The sequence below is a fragment of the Arvicanthis niloticus genome, chromosome 22 (genome assembly GCF_011762505.2).
Source record: "Arvicanthis niloticus isolate mArvNil1 chromosome 22, mArvNil1.pat.X, whole genome shotgun sequence".
NCBI classification, from domain to species: Eukaryota; Metazoa; Chordata; class Mammalia; order Rodentia; family Muridae; genus Arvicanthis; species Arvicanthis niloticus.
In genome coordinates, this window is record NC_133429.1 from 38,749,863 (window position 1) to 38,771,605 (window position 21,743).

General features: G+C 43.7%; 1 protein-coding gene across 4 annotated transcripts in view; it reads left to right on the forward strand.

The window, feature by feature from the left end:
* Nucleotides 1-21,743, forward strand: part of Best3 (bestrophin 3) — a 78,071-nt gene that overhangs the window by 15,110 nt on the left and 41,218 nt on the right. Inside the window, exons 2-6 of one of the 4 annotated variants that reach the window (XM_076920291.1) lie at nucleotides 2,815-2,942; nucleotides 10,130-10,345; nucleotides 12,166-12,333; nucleotides 16,093-16,187; nucleotides 16,651-16,884. In XM_076920291.1, coding sequence (XP_076776406.1) covers nucleotides 12,182-12,333; nucleotides 16,093-16,187; nucleotides 16,651-16,884 — 481 coding nt within the window. In that variant the 5' untranslated portion in view covers nucleotides 2,815-2,942; nucleotides 10,130-10,345; nucleotides 12,166-12,181. Of the gene's footprint in view, nucleotides 1-2,814; nucleotides 2,943-10,129; nucleotides 10,346-12,165; nucleotides 12,334-15,921; nucleotides 16,188-16,650; nucleotides 16,885-21,743 lie in introns of those variants that run through there. The other 3 variants (XM_076920288.1, XM_076920290.1, XM_076920289.1) reach the window with 3 other exon arrangements.

Sequence of the window (21,743 nt, forward strand, 5' to 3'; positions counted from 1 at the left end):
AACTCTGTTAATTAACCTGCAAATGTTATTAATTCTATCACTTGTCTCTTAAGTGCCCCAGCTAGACCAAGATCCAGTTTTCTTATTCTTTCCTCTCCTCCTATCTTCAACATCCCATGGACTTTCTTTGTTTGACTCTCAAAAGGTACTGGCCCAACATTCTGTCAACTCTGGAATGTGGTATTTTGACAATATTACCTAATGTTCAAGGAATTTTTAAAAAACTATGCACAAGAACTATACTCTAGCTAGTTAGTTCTTCCCAGAGGTTATCGATTCTGTAACTACTTTATGCACATCCCAGGACGGAGCAAGTGAATCCTTTGGAGAAATGGTGATTCTAAGGAAAACAGAAACTTAGCCTGAACATTTTTGTTGTTGTTGTTGTGGTTGCCAGAAAAATAAAGTGTCTAAGAGTCTATCGCCACAGAAGAAGGTCAGACTGGATACCTGATAAAGAAAGAGGTCTAGTAGGAGGGTGTGAAGTTCAAGGGCATGGGGCTGGCACTTGGCATGGGCCTTTGTGCCGTGCATGGCACTGTGTGGCAGCAGGACAAGCCAACTCACGAAAGTGGGGAAGCCTAAGGAGCCAGGCTTGGTTTTCTAATAACTCTCTTTCATAGCTACGCTAAGCCGCTCACAAGGGCTCTGCCACCCAACACTCTGACAGTGAGGGCTGAGTTGGCAGCTTGTAATGTTGGGAGACATGACAAATCCTGCTGTAAGGAAGTGAGGAGCAAAAACATCCACTTATGTATTTAACCTTACCTCGGTAGACTCGGTTTAACATATGTCTATTTAGCAGAATTATAGTGATAAGTTCTCCTCTGGGACCTATGTGTGACCCATCTCACCAGAGGTTCTTTGCCTGATAATGCTATTGGGCCTGGGTTTTACCTTGGGAAGTGAGACTTAAATCCAGTCAATAAAGTGGTTGGTTCCCACTGCTGTTGCACTGCTAGGCATGTCTTGCCAGCCCAGTCACTTTCCTAGGTCACAATGTTCACAGCACGTTATAACTGGTGGTTACTTTTCTTGTCTGGTAGTATATACATAGTATCTTCTAACACTATAGAAGCTAGCCAATTGGGATGAGGCATCCAGATGAGTATCAGTCTGATTTCTCACCCTCAAGTTCTTGACGGTAACCAAAAGCAAGGACACTCACTAGCCTATAATGCCTTAGGGTCTATGGAATCTCGCTGATCATCGGGCCATAGGGTGATCTTTAACTTTCCGAGGGACCATCGATACATTCTCTACAATGATTACACCAACATTTCCAGTTCTTGCTAGCAACATATAAGGACTTCAATTTCTAATTATTCTTCCCTGTACCTGTCTGGCTAGTATGAAGTCACACAGTCCTCTGAGAAGGGAGTGAGTCTGATTATAGGAAAGATAGAAAAAAGATGCAAGAGAGATATGGGAGGGATGCAGGCCATTACCACGCCAGCATCGGTGAATTTCTCATAGCCTTTTTACACTGCAGTACCCTGGGAAGCAAAGCCACAAGCTAACAAATGATTTGGCTGATAGGTACACATAAGACATTTGCTCTCGCCGGGCGGTGGTGGCTCACACCTTTAATCCCAGCACTTGGGAGGCAGAGGCAGGCGGATTTCTGAGTTCGAGGCTAGCCTGGTCTACAGAGTGAGTTCCAGGACAGCCAGAGCTACATAGAGAAACCCTGTCTCGAAAAACAAACAAACAAAAAGAAAAAAAAAAAAGAAAAAAAAAAAAGACATTTGCTCTCACCCAAAAAGCTTCCCTGTTCCTTCCTCCCTGGACTCTTCAGCCCCTCGCCTTGAGCCTCAGGTGTGCCCTCTCTTATCATTTCATGCCTCATCGGGCCAGGAAATCTGCCGACAGACCCTGACCCTCTTTGACTCCTACTTCTCTTTGTTGATCCCCCAACCCCACCCCTGGGAGTGGACTAAAGTTTGGGAATTGTCCATTGGTTATGGACAAGGTTTCAAAAGATGTGTTCCTTCTTGTACACAAATATTCTAGCCTTGAGATTTGTAGGCTAGTGGGTAATCTACTTCACCCAGGCGCTGCCTGCCGTGCTCCTTGTTGGCTTGCATAAACCTCCTGGCCTTGCAGTAAGGCTAAAGGACTCTACTAGGTGCCTGAGCTGCTAAGAATGCACCAGGGCAAAGATAAAAGGAACACGTACCAGCTCCAACAGGTGACAGGCCCAGCTCACACTGTGTTTTATAGTTTTCAATGTGTTGAACATTTTTCAATGATCAACTTGAAGAGAAGAGTAGAGTCTCTTAATCTCTTACTCTCTTGCCTCTCTGTCCCCTCCCCCCTTCCTCTCTCTCCACGTGGTCATGGCCAGCCTCTACTTCTCTATGCCTGCTTCTCTGCTTCTCTCGCTCTCTGCCTCTGCCTCTGCCTCTGCCTCTGCCTCTGCCTCTGCCTCTGCCTCTGCCTCTGCCTCTGCCTCTGCCTCTACTACCTTCCTGGCTCCCCTCCCCATGCCCTCAATAAACTCTATTCTATACTTAAAAAAAGAAGAAGAAGAAGAAGAAGAAAAGAGTAGAATGTGGCCCAAAGTTTAAGGGGACAGACACAATTTGGTGACAGAAATGCCACACCTTCCATTGCATTTTGGTGCCTATTAGATATCGGTGAGGAGTGAGTGAGTATGTGTATGTGTGTTCATGTAAGTGTGTGTGTGCATGTGTGTGTGTGCATGTGAGTGTGTGTGAATATATATGTTGTATATGTTTGTGCTGTGAGTGTGTGAGTGTGTGTGTGTGCCTGAGTATGTATGTGTAAAAATTTCTTTTACTTTTGCTTTAGGTGCATGAGGATTTTGCCTGTATGTGCATGCAGTACCTATAGAGGCCAGAAGAGGGCATCAGATCCAGTGCTGGGAACCAGCCTCAGGTTCTCTGCTAGAGCAATGCCTTCTCTCTCTGGATCCCAAAGTAAGAGGGTTTTTGTTATTGTTGTTGTTGTTGGTGGTGGTGATTTAGTTTAGGTGTTTTGTTTGTTTGTTTTGTTTTGTTTTTTTAGCAAAAACAGCTTTGGGGCTGGAAAGATGGCTCAGCCAGTTGAAGGCAAGGCTCACAAAACAGCTTTCAAGTTTCTGTGAAGTAACCTAGGCAGCTGTTAGAGATGCCTCACATCCATTGACTTATCTTCAGCAGAGCTGGGACACAAACAAGCTGTGTGGCCCCCCAGCCCAGTGATTTTTAAAACACACCTGAAAGCAACAGTCAAGGGTTTCCTTTGACAGTCTGTCTACCATCTGAGTTGATTCTGGGAGCTTCTCTGGGGCGTTTCTGAGGCTTTTCCTTAGTGACTATCTCCCCTAGCCTGTGTGTCACATATGTGGCCACCTCATACCCCGCTAGTTCTAGTGTGATCCAGCCATAGCAGGTTCTTAATCTGTAAACATTCTGCCTGTGGCTAGTCTGATGTTTTGTGACAAGGCTGCTAAGGCTACACATTCAACTAGTCACACGTTAAAGACCCAAAGTCAGTTTGCCTTTGGGCCCCTGAGAGGATCCTTACCCATTTCATTCACAGGCATACTTTAGGAGGATTTCTGGAAATGGAAATGGAACTGCAAAATAGAAATCTACACGTAGTTTCATTGCATATTAATAAAGTTAGCCAGGAGCATTCCTGATTCTCCTAAACGATCTAATGGTCTCTCCTCCTCAGCTCTCAGGGGGTGGAGGCGGGTGTGTGGGAAGAGCAGGGGTCTGAATAAATCTCAAAGGTGGCACCAACAAGAGTTGATGAAATTCTGGGCTGTAATGTGAAGGAAACATTGAAGAAAGCCCCTCATGTTTGGGCCCTTTTGCAAGGAAGGACTGCTTATCGGCTGCAATGCACAGTAGCAGGTAGAACACTCGTTAGGGAAAAGTAGAGCACACAATGTGAAGCACAGTTACAGGAGTTTTCAACTTCAGTTGAATTTGTCGTTATCTTTTCTATTGCTGTGATAAGATACCGTGACCAAAACAACTTATTTTTTAAAAGCATTTATTGGGGGCTTAGAGTTTCAGAGGGTTAGAGTCTATGATTATCAAGGTGGGGGAGCAAGGCCCTAAAACACTAGCTAAGAGCTTATATCCTGATCTGTAAGCACCAGGTGGGGGATGAGGGTTAAAGGAAAAGGAGAGGGGGGAGTGCAGAGGGGAGGGAGGAGAGGGGGAGGGAGAGAGTCTGGGAATGGCAAGAATCTTTTGAAAACTGAAAGCCTGGCCGGGCAGTAGTGGCGCACGCCTTTAATCCCAGCACTTGGGAGGCAGAGGCAGGCGGATTTCTGAGTTCGAGGCCAGCCTGGTCTACAGAGTGAGTTCCAGGTCAGCCAAGGCTACGCAGAGAAACCCTGTCTCGAAAAACCAAAAAATGAAAAAAGAAAAAAAAAGAAAAAAAAGACTATACTGGCTGGTTTTGAGTGTCAACTTGAAAGGAGCCTCCCTTGAGGAAATGCCTCCATGAGATCCAGCTGTAAGGCATTTTCTCAATTAGTGATCAAGGGTGGGAGGGCTAACATTGTAGGTGGTACCATCCCTGGGCTGGTAGTCTTGGGTTCTATAAGAAAGCAAGCTGAGAAAGCCAGGGGAAGCAAGCCAGTAAGTAACATCCCTCCATGGCCTCTGCATCAGCTCCTGCTTCCTGACCTGCTTGAGTTCCAGTCCTGACTTCCTTTGGTGATGAACAGCAATGTGGAAGTGTAAGCTGAATAAACCCTTTCCTCCCCACCTTGCTTCTTGGTCATGATGTTTTGTGCAGGAATAGAAACCCTGACTAAGACAAACTGGTACCAACATGGTGAGGTATTCCTGGGACAACCTGACCATGTTTGGGGGAAGGCTATGGAAGGACTTTGGAACTTTGAGCTAGAGAAGCCATTGGGTGTTAGAGCTTTGTGGGATGTTCTGTAGGAGCTTGGAAGATCATGTTGAGAACAGTGCAAATGAGGGAGGCCTGGCTTGTGAAATTTCAGGGGGAAGACAGAAGACTCTTATCAGAGCTGTTGCTATTTTGATTGCAAAGACTCTGTGGTTTTGGTTACCTGAGGCTGAAGAATCAAATCAGCTGTGATTAACAAGATACCAGAACTACTAAAGTGAAACCTTTGCATTACTGGGACTATTGATGCTGGTTAGCTGGAACTAAGAAATTAATGGTGACTAGGAAGAGACCAGTATCATTGAGGTGAAATCTTCTGGGAAGTTTTTTTCTGAGAGCCAAAGAGGCTATGTTTCCGAGATAGCCAAGGTTGTACCTTCTGCCTCGGCTGTACTTGGCAATGTGTAAGAGTCACCCAGGTGGTACTGGTTTTGAAGGCATGAAGGGGTCATGAAGAGCAGCTGAGGCTCAGCACTGTGAGAGACCATGGAAGGCCATTGGTGAAGGTGCGGCCTCAGTTGCAACTGATGGCCCAGGACTGAAGGGGTCATGCAAAGGAGTTGAGGCTTGGCACCATGGAGAGAGGCTATTGGTGAAGCCTAGTTACAGCAGAAGACAGCAGTGTTTTGGAGATGCCAGTACCATGAGATGATCACCAAGAACAGCAGCAGCAGTGTAGTATAGGCAGCTGAAGCCTAGAAGACAAGGTGTGTGCTATAAAGGGCAGAGCTGGAGAAGTGACCCAAGCCCTTGGAGGAGCCCAGAAGATCGTGAGTGGATCCCAGACACTGGACAGTTAGAGTTTGGTTTTGCTTTTGATTGTGACTGTGCCCTGATATTTTTCCCTGTTGAAGGAAGAAAGTATTTTAGTGGAGCCCACAGTTAAGAGTCTTTGAATTTTAAAAGAAATTGGATATTTTAAAGGGATTGAATTTTTTTTTTTTTAATTTTGGTTTTCTGAGACAGGGTTTCTCTGTATAGCCTTGGCTGTCCTGGAACTCACTCTGTAGACCAGGCTGGCCTCAAACTCAGAAATCCACCTGCCTCTGCCTCCCAAGTGCTGGGATTAAAGGCGTGCGCTGCCACCACCACCAGGCTAAGGGATTGAAATTTTAGTATGTAAGAACCTGTAAAGACTGTGGGACTTTTAAAGTTATTTAGATCTTGGGGATGAATAAGAAAGTAAGGGTTGAGGCTTAATAGTGATGTGTCTGTGTGTCAAGTTGACAAGGGGTCAATTGTACTGGCTGGTTTTGTGTGTCAACTTGACACAAGCTGGAGTTATCACAGAGAAAAGAGCATCCCTTGAGATCCAGCTGTAAGGCATTTTTCTCAATTAGTGATCAAGGGTGGAAGGGCTAACATTTCAGTGGTGCCATCCCTAGGCTGGTAGTCTTGGGTTATATAAGAAAGCAAGCCAGTAAGTAACATCCCTCCATGGCCTCTGCATCAGCTCCTGCTTCCTGACCTGCTTGAGTTCCAGTCCTGACTTCCTTTGGTGATGAGCAGCAATGAGAAAGTGTAAGCTGAATAAACCCTTTCCTCCCCAACTTGCTTCTTGGTCATGACGTTTTGTGCAGGAATAGAAACCCTGACAAAGACAAAGGCAAGAAAATATTTTTTTTAAAAAAAATACAGATAAAATAAGGACGTTGCTTTAAAAATAGAGTTTATATGAAGCAAAACAAAAAAAAAAAAATTTCTCTTTCACTCCCTTAGTCCAAATCCAGGACTCTCCTCAGCAGATTCAGTCAGGTTCAGAAGCTATTACCTGTTATAAAACTTAAAAGGATGTCTGAAAGCCGTTCAGTCAACCAAATTGGGGGACCAGAAGCAATGGGCGTTTCCCATTTCCACCTGAATTCCATCCACCATCTTTGAACCGGGATCAAATGTAGCTCAGGTCACATGTAGCACAGACTGGCCTTGAACTCACTATGTGACGAAGACAACTGGCCTTGGACCCTCCATCCTCAGGCTTCCAAATGCTGAAACTGTGTGTGTGTGTGTGTGTGTGTGTGTGCGCGTGTGTGCGCGTGCGTGTGTGCGTGCGTGTGCCACCACACCTGGCTTATCCCTCTATGTAAGGGTAAAATTTCCCTGTATCTTCCCTTTACCCATGCAATAATATGACTTACAAACACGGGTTGTCAAGTAACAGAATTTCATGGCCTCTTGGAATAAGCAACATATTTGAATTTACTTGATTTTGGTGAAATTGTACAGATTTCAATTCTTTTTTCCCCCTCCGGCAGTCTGGACTGTGAGCGGAGCAGTGTCATCCACTTAGGAAACGTCATTGATCGTTGAGTGCAGAGTATGCTCTCAGCACTGTCTCCAGAATTCTCTAGACTCAGAGCTTTCATTTCTAAAATAGAACGAAGTTTCCACGGCATCCATTTCAAAAAAAAAAAAAAAAAGATCACCTTCAGGACGTGAACTAATGCACTTCCGTTTTGTTGAGTTGGCAATTTGTCTCAGCTGGAAAGGACTGATGGCTTCTCAATATCCAGTCTCCCCTGGGCTTAAAGCTGACCCTTTTGTAAAATGAACCATGTTTCTAGTTCTCAGGGTTCACTACTGCTCCCCCAAGTCAAAAAAATCCTAATTTGAGGAGGTTTCCCACGGCCTTTGGCTTGGTATAGGGGCGGAGTTCTCTGTCCAATGGCATGCATCAAACTTTGCACACCTGAAATCCATGTGACTGACCCAACCAGCTGCCTGGTTTAGAGCCATAGATGCCATCACAGAAGCCCCAGCTGGCTTCTTCCACCAGAGATGGGATGCGGCCTGGGTTCTCGGGACATTTACCATCTAAGGCAGTCAGGAAAACGTTACCCCGTAGGGTAAGAATCATTGTGAGCTCGTTGGCAAATCAACCGAGCTGAGTTATTCTGTTGTTGAGAAAATGACGTGTTAATGGAAACTGGGAGACGCTCATCAGCAGAACGCTTGCCTTGGAGACTCCGAGTTCAATCCCCAACCTCCACAGGAAAAGCCTCTGCTTGGTGAGGTGTCTGAGAGGCGGAGACAGGTGGAGGATCCCTGGGGCTCATTGATGGGCTAGCCTGGCCTACTGGGAGAGTTTTAGGCCACTGAAAGGTTCTGTCTCAAAACCAAATGAACAGTATATAAAATAATCCGTTTGAGTTTTTTTAAGCTTTAGAGCTTTGTTTATGCTATGTTATTTTATTTAAGCTTTGACCTTAGTCATGTCTCCTTCTGTATCTAATGGCTTGTTCACATAGGGATTGTCTACCACGTCTTTTCTTAATGTTTTGTGGCAGAAAAAGAACACTGTGGGATACCCGATGGCCTTCACCTAGGCTTAAAAGTGAGACCAATCCACAGTGCTTGTACCGTCCCGCAAAGCATGCTGGTCTCCTGGTTCTCTGTTAAGATCCCTGCAAAATAAGCTGTTTGGGGCCACCACACATCCAGTCGGAGGGGGGAGGTATAGAGCCCACAATGTTTCTCTTTCATACACACAAGGGTTTATATAGAAACCCAAACTCCACAACGTTCACCAGCCCTGAAAAACTTTACAATATTGCAGGTCTATCCGACCACTTTCACCGCAGCTCAGATGTCAGGTGTGAGATAACTCTGCTTGCATTCTGCATGTTCACAAATCCTCGTGGTACTCACAGCTGTGGAAGCGGGAAGAAGTACTATAACCAAACAGTAACAAGATCCAGTATCCTTAATGGAGCCCCAGGGGGCGCGATCAGTTAGCACACAATTACCAAATGAATATTCATTATTTACAAGGCTCCAACCTGAAGTTAGCAACAAGAAGAATGAGGGCAAAAAAAAAAAAAAAGTCACCAACACCTTCTACTATGTCAGGACTTGAAAGTGCTTGCAGTTTGACCAAGTCGGTCACATGCACATAAAATTGAATAATTCTTTAGAAATTTTAATTTTATGTATTTCTTTTTATTTTATATATTCTTAAGGGCTTTTAGGGGGCAGTGTCCATTTGCTTATTTGTTTTGAGGCTATCCTGGAACTTACTGAATTGCCCAGGCTACCCTTGAACTCATGGCAAGTCTCCTGCTTCAACTTTTCAAGCAATAGAATTATAGTTGTGACCCACCAGGCGTAGCCTAGTCTTAATTTTTATAATATTTTATTCTACATGTTTCGCTACAAAAATCATTTTCTTGTTATTCTCCTTAAGGTTGTGGTGCAATGACTGGTGCACAAATTACTTCAGAAAGTGAGAGGGTCTCAGGAAATGACCCACGGGTTAATTACTCGATCACCTCAGATACGCAGCCTCTTTTAAGAAAAAAAAATATTATTATAAATCTGAAAGAAACCATCTCGAATAACTTAAAAGTTTCCTGGTTAACCACGGGAGAAACATAAGTCAGAGTGTTATGGTTTTCTACAACATCACGTGATCACATGCTGTAATTCTCTATGCACTTCTAAAACACACACCACATACATATACACCACGCACCTGTACACCACATACTTAGCACACATGCACACAAAAATACTCAAGTCCTAGACACACATGAATGCACACACACGTGTGTGCACATATACACTACACATATGCCCACACATACATACACACCTATACACCACACACACACCACATACATACTACACATGTACATAAATGTACTCATATCTTAGACACACATGCATGCACACATGGATGTGTGCGCACACACACATATACACACACATACCTATATACCACACACACACCACATACATACTACACATGTACATAAATGTACTCACATCCTAGACAAACATGTGCACACACACACACACACACACACACTTGCTGCTTTTAATGGAAGAACATTCTCAGTTCCTTTCAGAAGAGCAGAATTCTTGTTTCCATTCCTGTCATTCCTGTCTGCCCCAGTGTACAGCTTCATAAGAATTTATTCTTCAGGCTGGAGAGATGGCTCAGCCGTTAAAGGCTAGGCTCACAACCAAAAATATAAGAATTTATTCTTCATTTTAGCAACAAAAAGACTGCCCTAATCCCCTCTTTGGCTACTGGAGTATGCCCAGACCTTTTCAGTAGAAAAAAGGCCTTTCTCCTTGATCCCAGGCCAGAGTTGAAATAAATCTTAACTGGACTTAAATGGCCCAGCATCCTCACGTCACCACCGACTTCTTGTTCAAAGGGGTACTTTGGGCGGCAGGTGGAGTTATAATTATAGATTAGAAAAAAGCACCATCAGCAGCTGTCACTTCTGTTTGTCCCCAGCTATAACTGTCATCAGTGGGCAAACTGGCACAGACAGGCCTCTGCAAGTGGAAAAACATTTAACCCTGGGCTTGCTACACGCTGGATCGTCACAGCAGCCGGAGAATAGGAGGAAACCCGGCTGGCCAGGCGTGAAGGGTATAAGCCGGAGCACCTCTTCAGGGACAGCAGGACCGTTGAAGATTTTTCTTCCCTTGGGAGACTCCAAAGAAATCGGTTAGTGCACAAATCAGCTTCTGCTCTTGAACACGACCTTGGTGCTCATGGGCATAGGGGTTCTGACAGCGCCTAAATAGAGGGTGAAGGCGTAAAGGAAAGGGGAATGGTTAGGGACTGTCACTTGACACGTCCTGCCTGGACAACAGCTTATGGCACTTCTGTGCTCCTCTCCCATGTCCACTGAGTTCTCCTGAGGCAGAGAGACAAGGTGGGGATGGAAAAGCAGAGCCTGTTTTAGGGCAGGCACCCCACCCTTCCGTAGTGTCACCTACCATCTTAGGCAAAAGGCCCTCGTTTGTTTAATTAAAGATCAATAACCTTGGAGGGTAAATCAGTGATTTGTTGTTGCTGCTGTGAATACAGCTGCCAGCTTAGAGAAAATGGACAAATTAAAGTTGGATGTTTGCCCGTCTAAATGAAACATTTTCTTATTTGTGATAGAATGTGTGATATAGATTGCTCTACAGGAAAAAAAATGTTCTAGGGTTTTGGGGTTGTTTTGTGTGGGGGGGGGTATGTATCATAATTTTGACCTAAAAACTACATGTTTTCAGTCTAAGTCTAAGCTCTGTGAAGAGCTCTTTGGAGAAAAGCTAACATTTTAAAGAGATCTCGTTTTGTTTGCATGTGACCTATACTACCCGGTTAGCTGAGTAAGATTTCCAAACAAAGGTCGGCTTTGAGCCGTCTATCTGAAGTCTGATGGCACATCTCAGTGAGAAGCAGAGGCATATCAGAGAGCTCAATGAAAACTCGGATTAGGCCCCGTTCTCATCCTGCCCATACCCATGGAGCGAATCCAGAACAAGGGGTTCTAAATAATAACGGACACATTAGGGATGTAGCTCACTTAGGAGAGGGCTTGCCCAGCATACGCAAGACTCAGTGCCAAGTAAAACCAGGTACGGTGGTGGCCAGGGTGGCATAGTCCTACAATTCCAGCACTCACTGGAGAGGAGCAAAAGTTTAGGGTCATCCTTGGTCAGGCCAGGTTCAAGGTCCATGAGATGATCCTGTCTTACAAAAAAAAAAAAAAAAAAAGAACTCAGTTTGTTCATCTCTGAGTATTTTGCTGAGACTTTCCAAGGGCAAAGTGTAACTTTTTAACATCGAGTTTATGGCTCCTTTTGAAAGGTACAGAATGCCAACTATGTACCCCGAGAGCTACTGAGAGAGACTTACATCCTAGTAAGACACCCCCCAAACCCCGGCAGCCCCACCAGAATAACCCATTCGTTAAACTGCTCTGCAGGGCCTGGCTTCTTCCTGACAGTGGCTCCTGGTTCCTAAGAAGAGATCAATAACCTTTTCCTCTTAGGAAGTTTAAAGGTGAAATTAATACCTCTTTAAGGATTTGAGCAGACACTTACCCAAACGACGAGTACAACCACTGCTTTTACAAAACATCACCAGTTTAGCAAACCAACTTCCTAAATCCTCCTGCGATTAAGAGGCGGCATTACAAAGTGTCTAGTATGTCTCGTGTGTTCATGTTGATTATTTATCAAGTGGGAGCTACAGGCTCTAAAATAATGCTAATCAAATCAGAGGTTTCAGGGCTTCTAAAAACAGTCTTTCTAGAGACCATCTTCTTCCCCTTATGTGCTATTAGGTTCAGTGCTGAGATGCTAAGTGGTGATACAGTGTTACCTACAAGTTCTAAACTGAAAAAGGCGTGGGAGGGTGGGTCAGCTGATTAGTCTTTGGCTTTAGGTTTTTGGTTTTTGTTTTTTTTGGTTGAACAACAACAAAAGTGTATGCCTCTGTTAATATCCAACTTTATTTTTCACCCGTGTTTTGTCTTCTTGCTCTTCTAGAACAAAACTATCCAAGATGACTGTCACTTATTCCAGTAAAGTAGCAAACGCCACTTTTTTTGGATTTCATAGGTTGCTACTCAAGTGGAGAGGCAGCATCTACAAGCTGCTGTACAGGGAGTTTATTGTATTTGCTGTTCTTTACACAGCAATCAGTCTGGTGTACAGGTACTTTTGTTTTGCATGTCTCCTTAAATGGCCCTCAGGCGTTATGTAAGAACACAGTCTCAAAAAACCGGGTCCCCTTGGTTGCCGCTGGCCTCCGCATTACGTAACCTCTTCCTTTGCATGAACCTCTCTGGCGTCCTCTCTTCAGGATAGAGTATTTTAATCCACACCTAACAACGTATTTGGAGCAATCAACAGCCACTGTTCAGACAATGGGCCCCAATGCCAGCCCCACAGAGATTGATCCCGATGAGGTGTCAGCTGCTTTAGGGATAAACGGAAAGATACTGACATCCTTATGGGTGTGCCGATTGATGGCAAAGCCCACAGGCAAATACTTTTGTGCTTCTCTCAGTAATGTCATTCAGAGTTTGAACTTGTGATCTGACAGCTTGCTGAAACTCCACGTGGAGTTGACGTATGGGTGAATAGAATTTACCAGACAGCTTTCCTTCCTGTCGTCTGGATGGTAAGCTCTGACCTCAGATGGTGTCCTCCTCCAGCCTTACCAGTGCCTCAGCCAAAGACTTAAGGCCTGAAGGATAACTGGTTCTCTTTATGTCTTCTGATTTCGGGATGTCACGTTTGCAAAAGGAGGTATCTATTCTTTATAACAGGGTACCCGTCAGGTTCATACTTTGAGGGCTAGCAAATCCACCTCTCACAGCTGAAGAGTACATCAGTGTGATAACAAAGAAGCTTTATGAGTCGATAAACTAAAACTGAGTCACACTGAAGGAAGCTAAAAGGAAAGCCGAAGGTTTTTGAGGCTGTATAGCTAGGTATAAAAATTTTTACTTCCACCAAAGGTGAACTAACTATGAGTCACCATCTCGCCTACATCCTTCCTTGCAACTATGAGACTCCACTTAGAGAGGAGGAATATTCACTTAGTTGGCTGATCGTTACCAAAAGCAAACTGTGAACAACTATCTTGTTACCCATCGAATCTTACAGGCCGAGGCTGGGTGTGTAGCTCAGTTGGTAGAGCACCTGCCTAGCACCACAAAACACAGGCACCAATGGCACACACCTGTAGTCCCAGTAAGGAGGCAGTGGAGACAGGAGGATCCTGTTCAAGATAGTCTTTCACTATTTGACTTAAAAGAAACCCTGTCTCAAAAAAAAAAAAAAAAAAAACCCAAAAAGCAAAAACAAACAAAAAACCCACTACCATTTTATATCAGTGTGTACATGTTAGAATAAATTTCGTGGGACTGAGGAATTAGCTCAGTGGTAGAATGCTTTGCCTAGCAAGTGGTAGGCCCTGGGTTCAGTCTCCAGTTCAAAATACCCAAACAACAACAACAACGACAACAAAAACCAAGGCAAAGATCACAAGAATAGATTTTATCAAATATTCTTAGAGACTTCTCATATCTTTTCGATATCTCCTATATTACCTTAGCAGCTTGCTTATATGTCCCTTGAACCTTCAGTGTCTAACATGGTGGCAGATTAGTGGTGTTCCAGGATAGCTATCTCATTGGTTCGTTTTTTTACTAATGAGAGTTTACTGCTGCTACTGCTGCTTAGAATAGAAAATCCCAAAAGCAGCTGCTGGATTCCTTGAAACGCTCCAATATCAAACTTGCACCCCAAAACTCGACACAGAGTTTTGTCTTTCCAAAGATCAAAGAGAGTGCATGCATTCATAGCAATCACTTTAACTTGTTTTTTTTTCTTAAAGTCTCGTAAATTCTTATAAAAGTAAATCCTTTTTATCTTAAATATTTACCAAGAACAGTTGGATTAATAGGTCACAAGAATTAAGCAGACTCGGAAATATAACCATAGTTCGTGCTTGGCCGAGTATTGACTTCTAGTTTATCTCTTACAATTTGGAGGAATTTGACATGATACTCTCTGTGGTATTTTCTAGCTAAGAAGATTCATATTTGTTTGTCCAGTTAGCATTAATACCACCCATTTTGGTGCTATGTTTGAAGATATACAATTGCTTTACAGTTATTTATATAATTGATATTTTTGATCTTTACAACACCATAAACTAAACAAACAAACAAACAAACAAAAAAACCTGAGACTCCTAGATTTGACAATATACCCAGTCTAAATCTTTGGCAGACCTGTTCTATACCTTGGCCTGTCTGGCCCAGCTGATCCTAAGAGCTACATTAACTACTTTGTGTATAATTAAATACTTTACGGATCAGAAAGTTGCCCTGTGACTTGTTATCAACAGGATCCTCTCTGATTCCATGAACTTGGCTGCCTCACCTGAAGCTGACACAAGAACTCCCCACAACCCCTGCACCCCAAATTCTTTATTCACCAGTACCAGCTCCTGACAGCACTCTACCTGCAGCCCCCGTGGCTGGACATTGCTCCTCTGCTTCTCTGTCAGCATTCCACTCACCCAAGGGAATGTTGATACTTGTTCCAATAGAGCTTTCCTTAGGTTTCTTAGTCTTTAGATGAACTGCACTATTTATTGATCTATGCAAATTCGTATGTGGCTTCTCTTTCCACCTTTTGGTAATGGTTATTAATGTGTCTTTAGATTTCTTCTGGCTCTGAATTCCCTCCCTAAAACATAATAATGGTCTCGTTATGGGCAGGTGTGTTTAGCAATCTCAGTTTGGGGAGGTAAAGTCAGACCTACAGGAAAAGTTTTGAGTCCATGGCCAAATATAACAGTGAAACTTTCTGCCTTTCAGATCAAATCAGCTTTATTTATATTCCAAGCAATTGAGAGTATTAAAGTAAACAATTACCATATTACCCGACAATATTACCATATTGTGTAATATATGCACAATCTAGAAAGCATTCATTGGCTTGGTTAAATTAGTACGTTCTGGATTAAGGTCAAGATGTCTAATGTTACTCAATAATGACTTAATATCTCTTACCCACCAAATCAATACTCTTGTTCTTTTAAGTATCCCTAATGAATAATTGAAAAATGGAAGCCAAGCCTGGTGGTGAAAGCCTATAACCTCAGCTAATTGAGTGGTTGAGGCAGGAGAATTACAAGTTCAGAGCCTGCTCGGTCAACAGCAGTGGTTCTCAACCTTCCTAATGCTATGATTCTTTAATACACTTCCTCATGCTGTGGTGACCCTCAACCATACCATTATTCTGGTTACTACTTCATAAATGCATTCTTGCTACTGATATGAATCGTAATGTAAATATTTTTGGAGATAGAGGTTTTCCAAAAGGATCACAGCCCACAGGTTGAGAACCACTGGTCTATAAAGTGAACTCAAGCCAACCTGGGCAACTTTAAGTGAGTAAGACCCTGTCTCAAAAAAGGAAAGAGTAAACTGTGGTGGAATTCAGTGATTGTCTGTGCGGCATGTGTGCCGCTCTGGCTTTAATCCTCAGAAAGAAAAAAACAAAAGACTCTTTTGTAACATATCTTTCTCCAAAATCCTATGAACCAGTTATATAAAGCTTTAAAACTACAAAGCTTTAAGAAACAAAGTGGTAACAAATCCATTATTTAACGGCTATCCGATTTATGTGCTAAAATCTTTTAATACCTGAAGCACAAAGCAATTTTTTTTTTAAAACTTTAGAGGCGCATCCGTTTAAGGAAAAAGAAAGTAAAAAAAAAAAAAAAAAAAAAAAGAACTCCTTAAAACAAAACAAAACAAAACAAAACAAAACAAAACAAAAATACCCAACTGAGATTATGATTTGTGCTTAAATGTTGCAGTTGATGTCTCCTGCAGAGCAGGTGCAGAAGTACCATATCATAAAGGGCTGTGCGTTTTATTTTTGCTCCAGATTGTTACTTACAGGAGCCCAAAAACGTTACTTTGAAAAATTATCAATTTACTGTGACAGATATGCTGAACAAATTCCAGTAACCTTTGTGCTTGGTAAGTATAGGTCACACGCAGAATGCAGCCACACAGCTGTCTCCGTTAGATGACACAGATGACTGCATGAGAGTGCTTCCGGGCTGTGAGGCATGCCGGGAAAGCCGCTGCTTGCAATAGGGCACAGCCGACCCTAAAGCTCGCCTTCAGGGCTGCTTCTGCTAAGTTAACATGGAACAGTTTGAGGTCATAATCTGCTGTTGGACAATTAAGCTTTCTCTTCACTAACCCTCCATTTTTGCAGTCAGTATTTGAGTTCTAATGCCCACTTACTGGGTGCCCTGACCTTGCCAGGCATATGTATGTTATTTCCTCCCCTCCGGGAGCACAAAAATCATAAGGTATGGAGGATAACATACTTTCATATCTCGAACCCCTAAGAATGCTAGAATTCTGCTACAAGTGTGTCCGTTGAGGTGTCTGCTGTAAGAAACTGCATGATGACGTCTGGTTATCCCAACAGGGTTTTACGTTACTCTGGTAGTGAACCGATGGTGGAACCAGTTTGTGAATCTGCCTTGGCCAGACAGGCTGATGTTCCTCATCTCCAGCAGTGTCCACGGGAGCGACCAGCATGGGCGCCTGCTCAGAAGGACGCTGATGCGCTACGTCAACCTCACGTCCCTGCTCATCTTCCGCTCGGTGAGCACGGCGGTGTACAAGAGGTTTCCCACCATGGACCACGTGGTCGAAGCAGGTACGGTGTGTGTGTGTGTGTGTGTGTGTGTGTGTGTGTGTGCATGCGCGCCCGTGCACACATGCTTTCCTTCTCATGAGCTCTTGGCAAGATAGGGTATCTGATGTAGGAGCCACCAAAATGCTTTTGAAAGGACCTAAGTGTATTTATTCAAGAAATGTGGCAGAAGCATTCTTAAAGAGCCAAGATAAGTAAGATAGGGTTCCTGCCCTCAAGAGGTTTACTTGGTAGGTAGAGGACAGAAGTAGCTGAAAACCAAGATGCCTGAAGATAAATACAATGATGGTAATCAGTCATTAAATCAATTGTTTTTTATTTTGTTCTGTTTTTTGTTTGTTTTGCTTTGTTGCTGGTGTTTGTTTGTGTCGCTTTGCTTTGGATTCGCTTTGGTTTTGGTTTGTGAGACAGGTTATCACTGTGTAGCCTAGGCTGGCCTTGAACTCACTACAATCCTCCTTGCCATAGCCTCACTGGTGGTGGGATTACAGATATGAGCCACAGAGCCTGGTTTACAGCTATTTCAGTTATATCTCTGGATGTCCTGAAAACATCAGAGGGTGGATTTTAAGAGATTACACGCTGTCCTGAGTAGCTGCATAGCAGAAGGAACAGAATTAAAATTCAGGCTCAGAAACACTATAATGAAATGTGTCTTGAAGCAAAGTTGATTCTGGAAGGAATTGGATGAAACCCTCCTCCCTGGATGTGGTAGTGAAAGGCTCTCTCAGGGTGGACCTGTTGTCTCTCTTGTGTTTCATGGGACAGTAGACATAGCTATTCTATGTAGGTTCCTGGGTCTAGCATGCTGAAAAGTCACGTGTGAGGTATGGTGCTCTCTGGTATGTAAATATTTATTGAAGAGACTGTTAAACCAGCTTTCTGTGGAGTAAGGGCTGAGTGAGGTCATTCCTGGCCCACGCTGATGATCCGGCTGCTCAATTCTGCCTCATTTAGGCTGCAAAGCAAGCAAATTAAATTGTAATCTCCTGTATCCTTATTCCTTCAAGAAGAATACTGGAGAGTTTTCTTTGTTTTGGTTTGTTGTCTGTCTTCTTGTTTTGAGGTTTTTATTTTATTTTATTTTATTTTATTTTATGGGTGACACAGATAGTATCTTAAGAGCACACAGCACAAGGGTTGGAATTCTGACTCCACCACTCACTAGTCACATAACAGTGCTTAGGTCCTGAGCCTTTCTGTGCCTCTGTCTCCACATCTATAAAAAGGGCTTATGCTAGCACATATAGGTTATATACCTTATAGATTCAGTGTGATAAGTAAGTTGATATTTACAAAGCGCTCAGAGCAGTTCCTAGCACCTGGCAAGGGCTATGTAATTTCTTGCTACTTTAAAGGAATCATCCAGACCGGCTAGCACAGGATTTTGGTCACGTCTAAAGATTCCTCGTGTCCATGACATCCCAGATCTTCCAGATCTATTTTTAATCACGTGACTGAGAAAGTCAAGGTGGGGAAAGGAAGCGAGGGTGTATGTATTTTGATAGGTCGTTTCTCCCATGTGAAAGGAGCCGATTCAAGCCAGACTAGAGTATATTAAAGGCAGGTTTGTAGGGAAGCCACTCTAGGGTAAGTCCACTGGACCAAGGACTGAGATCAAGGAAGGGAGAGGACAGGGGAGAGAAAGGATGTGTGTGCAGAGAGAGAAGACAGAGGAAGAGGGGGGAGAGGAAGAGAGAGCATGAGAGTGAGGAAAATGTCTGGATTGTATAGGGAAGAAAGGGCAGCCCCACCCCTAGGCTGGAAAGTTTAGGATTAGGGACACGGTGTGTCAGGAGGCCAGGTCTGCCTTGGTCTGTAAAATATGCACCTCAGTCCCTTGTCCCAGGGTCTGAAATCAAACTGTAAGAAAGTTGTGGGGTGCAAGGAATTAATGGAGGATTTAGACAGAAGGTTGAGTCTCCTGGCAAACACACAGGGGTATTGTGTGTAATCCCAGGATCCAAAACCCAATTAACTTCCTGCTGTCCTCCATTGTATGCGTAGGATAGCTTCAGAATAACTAACCCGAACTGCTCCTGGGCAACTTCAATTTCTTACCCTACTACTGACTGACCTCAGTCCCTTCATCTAAAGTGCATCGGCCTGGACCTCACTTTGAATCTACTGACCTTAACGAACCTGAACCTTTAGATGTAATGCTTAGACCCCTCAGTTAAACATGTTTGCATGTCTCTCCTTCTGTCTTTGTATTTTAAGACAATCTTGTCACCTAGACTCGTCTCACATGAGATCAAAAATGTACATCCCGGTTCCCGGCTCCAAGTCATGTTTTCACACAGAAGTTGACGAGTACTTAGTCTTAAAAGGGATGCTTTAAAAGCAAACAACAGAACTCTTTCTGATTCCTGGGCGAAAACAAAGAAGGAGGCGGGGATAGGAGTCATCACCACAAACCAAGTTCCCACAAAGAAGATGGTAGATTCAGACGCAGCCTTCCTGGGGACTGCAGAGTTCTAGGGCGTGCCGAGTCTGAGTTCGGGCAGAGCTAGCATAGTTCTTGGTTTAAAATTCTTAGTTTCTTAGGACTGGCTGAAGGAGCCAAACCCGAGAGATTAGATGAAGCCAAATCTTTCTTAGAGCTCTTGAACCCATGACTCATAGCAGCCATAAAAAAGACCCGTTGATCCTGGGATAGCGGCAGATACTGGAGGCTGCAGCAAAAAGATTGTCCCAAGTTCAAGGCCAACCTGAGCTATACCTGGCCAGATAGGACCACATAGTAAGATCGTGCCTCAAAGGGCAAAACAGAAATGAAGGGCGCGGGGAGGGGGGTATAAAAGGGACAGAGGACACAGCTTGTCTCAGGAATGTAAAGTGTGTGTGCACAACTTGTGTACAGTGTAGAGCCCATGTGCTGGTTGGGAGAGCAACGATTCCAAGCTCCTGAGCTACAGGAACTGCCCCCAAGGCCACACTTCCTGCCGGCCCGGCCGGCACCCTCTGTCCATGGCTGCGCTGACTCCTGCAGCATCTGGCTCCTTCCCCCACAGAGAGAGCTGACTCAGAGTCTCACCCAGGCTCTGTTCCCAAGGTATCCCAACTGGACACATGCCCCTGCCACTCCCTGACTGTCCTTTGCCTGCCTGCGCCAAGGATTCTGGGAAGAATAGGAAGTTGGAGACAGTGGAAAATATTTGGCAGATGTCCTGAGTCCAGAGCCAGGGCACCTACTCCTGCCTAAGGGGACAGAGCACTGGTAACTATGCCACTACACTGCACTATGGGGGCAAAATAAAGTGGGTAATGCCGATGACAGAACCACAGCCACACACACATACACACATATGCCCCACTACACACACACACATACATACATATAACCACACTTACATACATACATACACATACATATACACATATATACACACAAACATGCATACCCATATACACACATGCAAACGCACACATATAGACACACATACACACATACATCTCCCCACATACATACATAAATACACACATATAAACACATACGTGTACATACACACATATACACACACAAACATGCATATACATATACACACATATAAACACATGTATAAATACACATATATACACATATACATATATACCTAAACATACACATACATACACTTATATATGTAAACACAAACACACATATACACACATAGTCACACACACATACATTCATACACACCTTATCGTACTTTACTTACCGTACTTAAAATCACCTGTAAGAAAAAGTATGTATTTCAAACTTGAGTGCACCTCAGTTAATGTTGAATCCAATGATGATAGAAGTCTGTATCTCACATGATCCTAGGGGCAATGGTAAGTGGTCCCCGAATCACAGGCCGAGAGATACTGAGAGTTAAGATTGCTTCCTCAAAAGCTCTTTTCCCCTCTGCTTTGTGGCAGGCTCTGGCTTGCACAGCCTCCCTGTGGGGCAAGAGGGAACAGGAAAGGATGGGAGAATGGAGACCAGCAGCCTCCTCTGAATGTTCAGCTGAGCCAGACAAGCCAGGCCCTTCCCTGCCACTCTCTGAACTTTCTTTGTTTTTAAACAAAACAGTCAAGTTCTTATATATTCTGAGGAGTAGAAAGACCACACTACATGCTGCCAGGAAGATATATCTGATTTGTTATCACAGGTTAAAATTTCTCAAGTTAATAATAAAAAGCTTGTATTTCTGCTTATGCTAAAATTAAACTGAAAGTCAATCAGTTGTGCTACAAAGTCCCTGACGTGTGGGGAGGCAGTTGTTTGTCAGAGGAACTACAACAGAGGCTCTGCTACTTTGCCTGTTGGCTCTGAACTTGTTCTGGAAAATTCTAGTCATTCCAATCACCGGCCCTGGAAAATGTCACTCATCCTAAGCCGAGTGCATAATCCTGGATCTTTGCTAACTCCGGTCATGACCTTAATCAAGTGTTTATATTTTAGAACCAAGCTGAATCCAAATCTTCACCTAATACTTCACGAGTCTCAGGGAACAAAATAGTTCTCTGCAAAGTAAGTCAACAGAATCGGAAAGATGGAAATAGAAGATGACCAACATACTCTTGAGGGAATAAACAATGAAGCTACAATAACTACCAGGCATTTTCTCTTTCGATAAAACTTCATTGGGAGGGAATGTACTTGGTTGGTGCCCAGCATGCACAAAGTTCTGGATCTAACCATTCTGCTACACACACACACACACACATACACACACACACACACACACACACACACACACACACACACGCACCCTTCCCCCTTGTACTGAGGAGAGGCAGACATGGAGGCTTGTACCTCTAATCTCAACACTGGGCAAGTAGAGACTATTGGAACAGGAGTTCAAGGTTATCTTCAACTGCATAGTGAGTTTGAG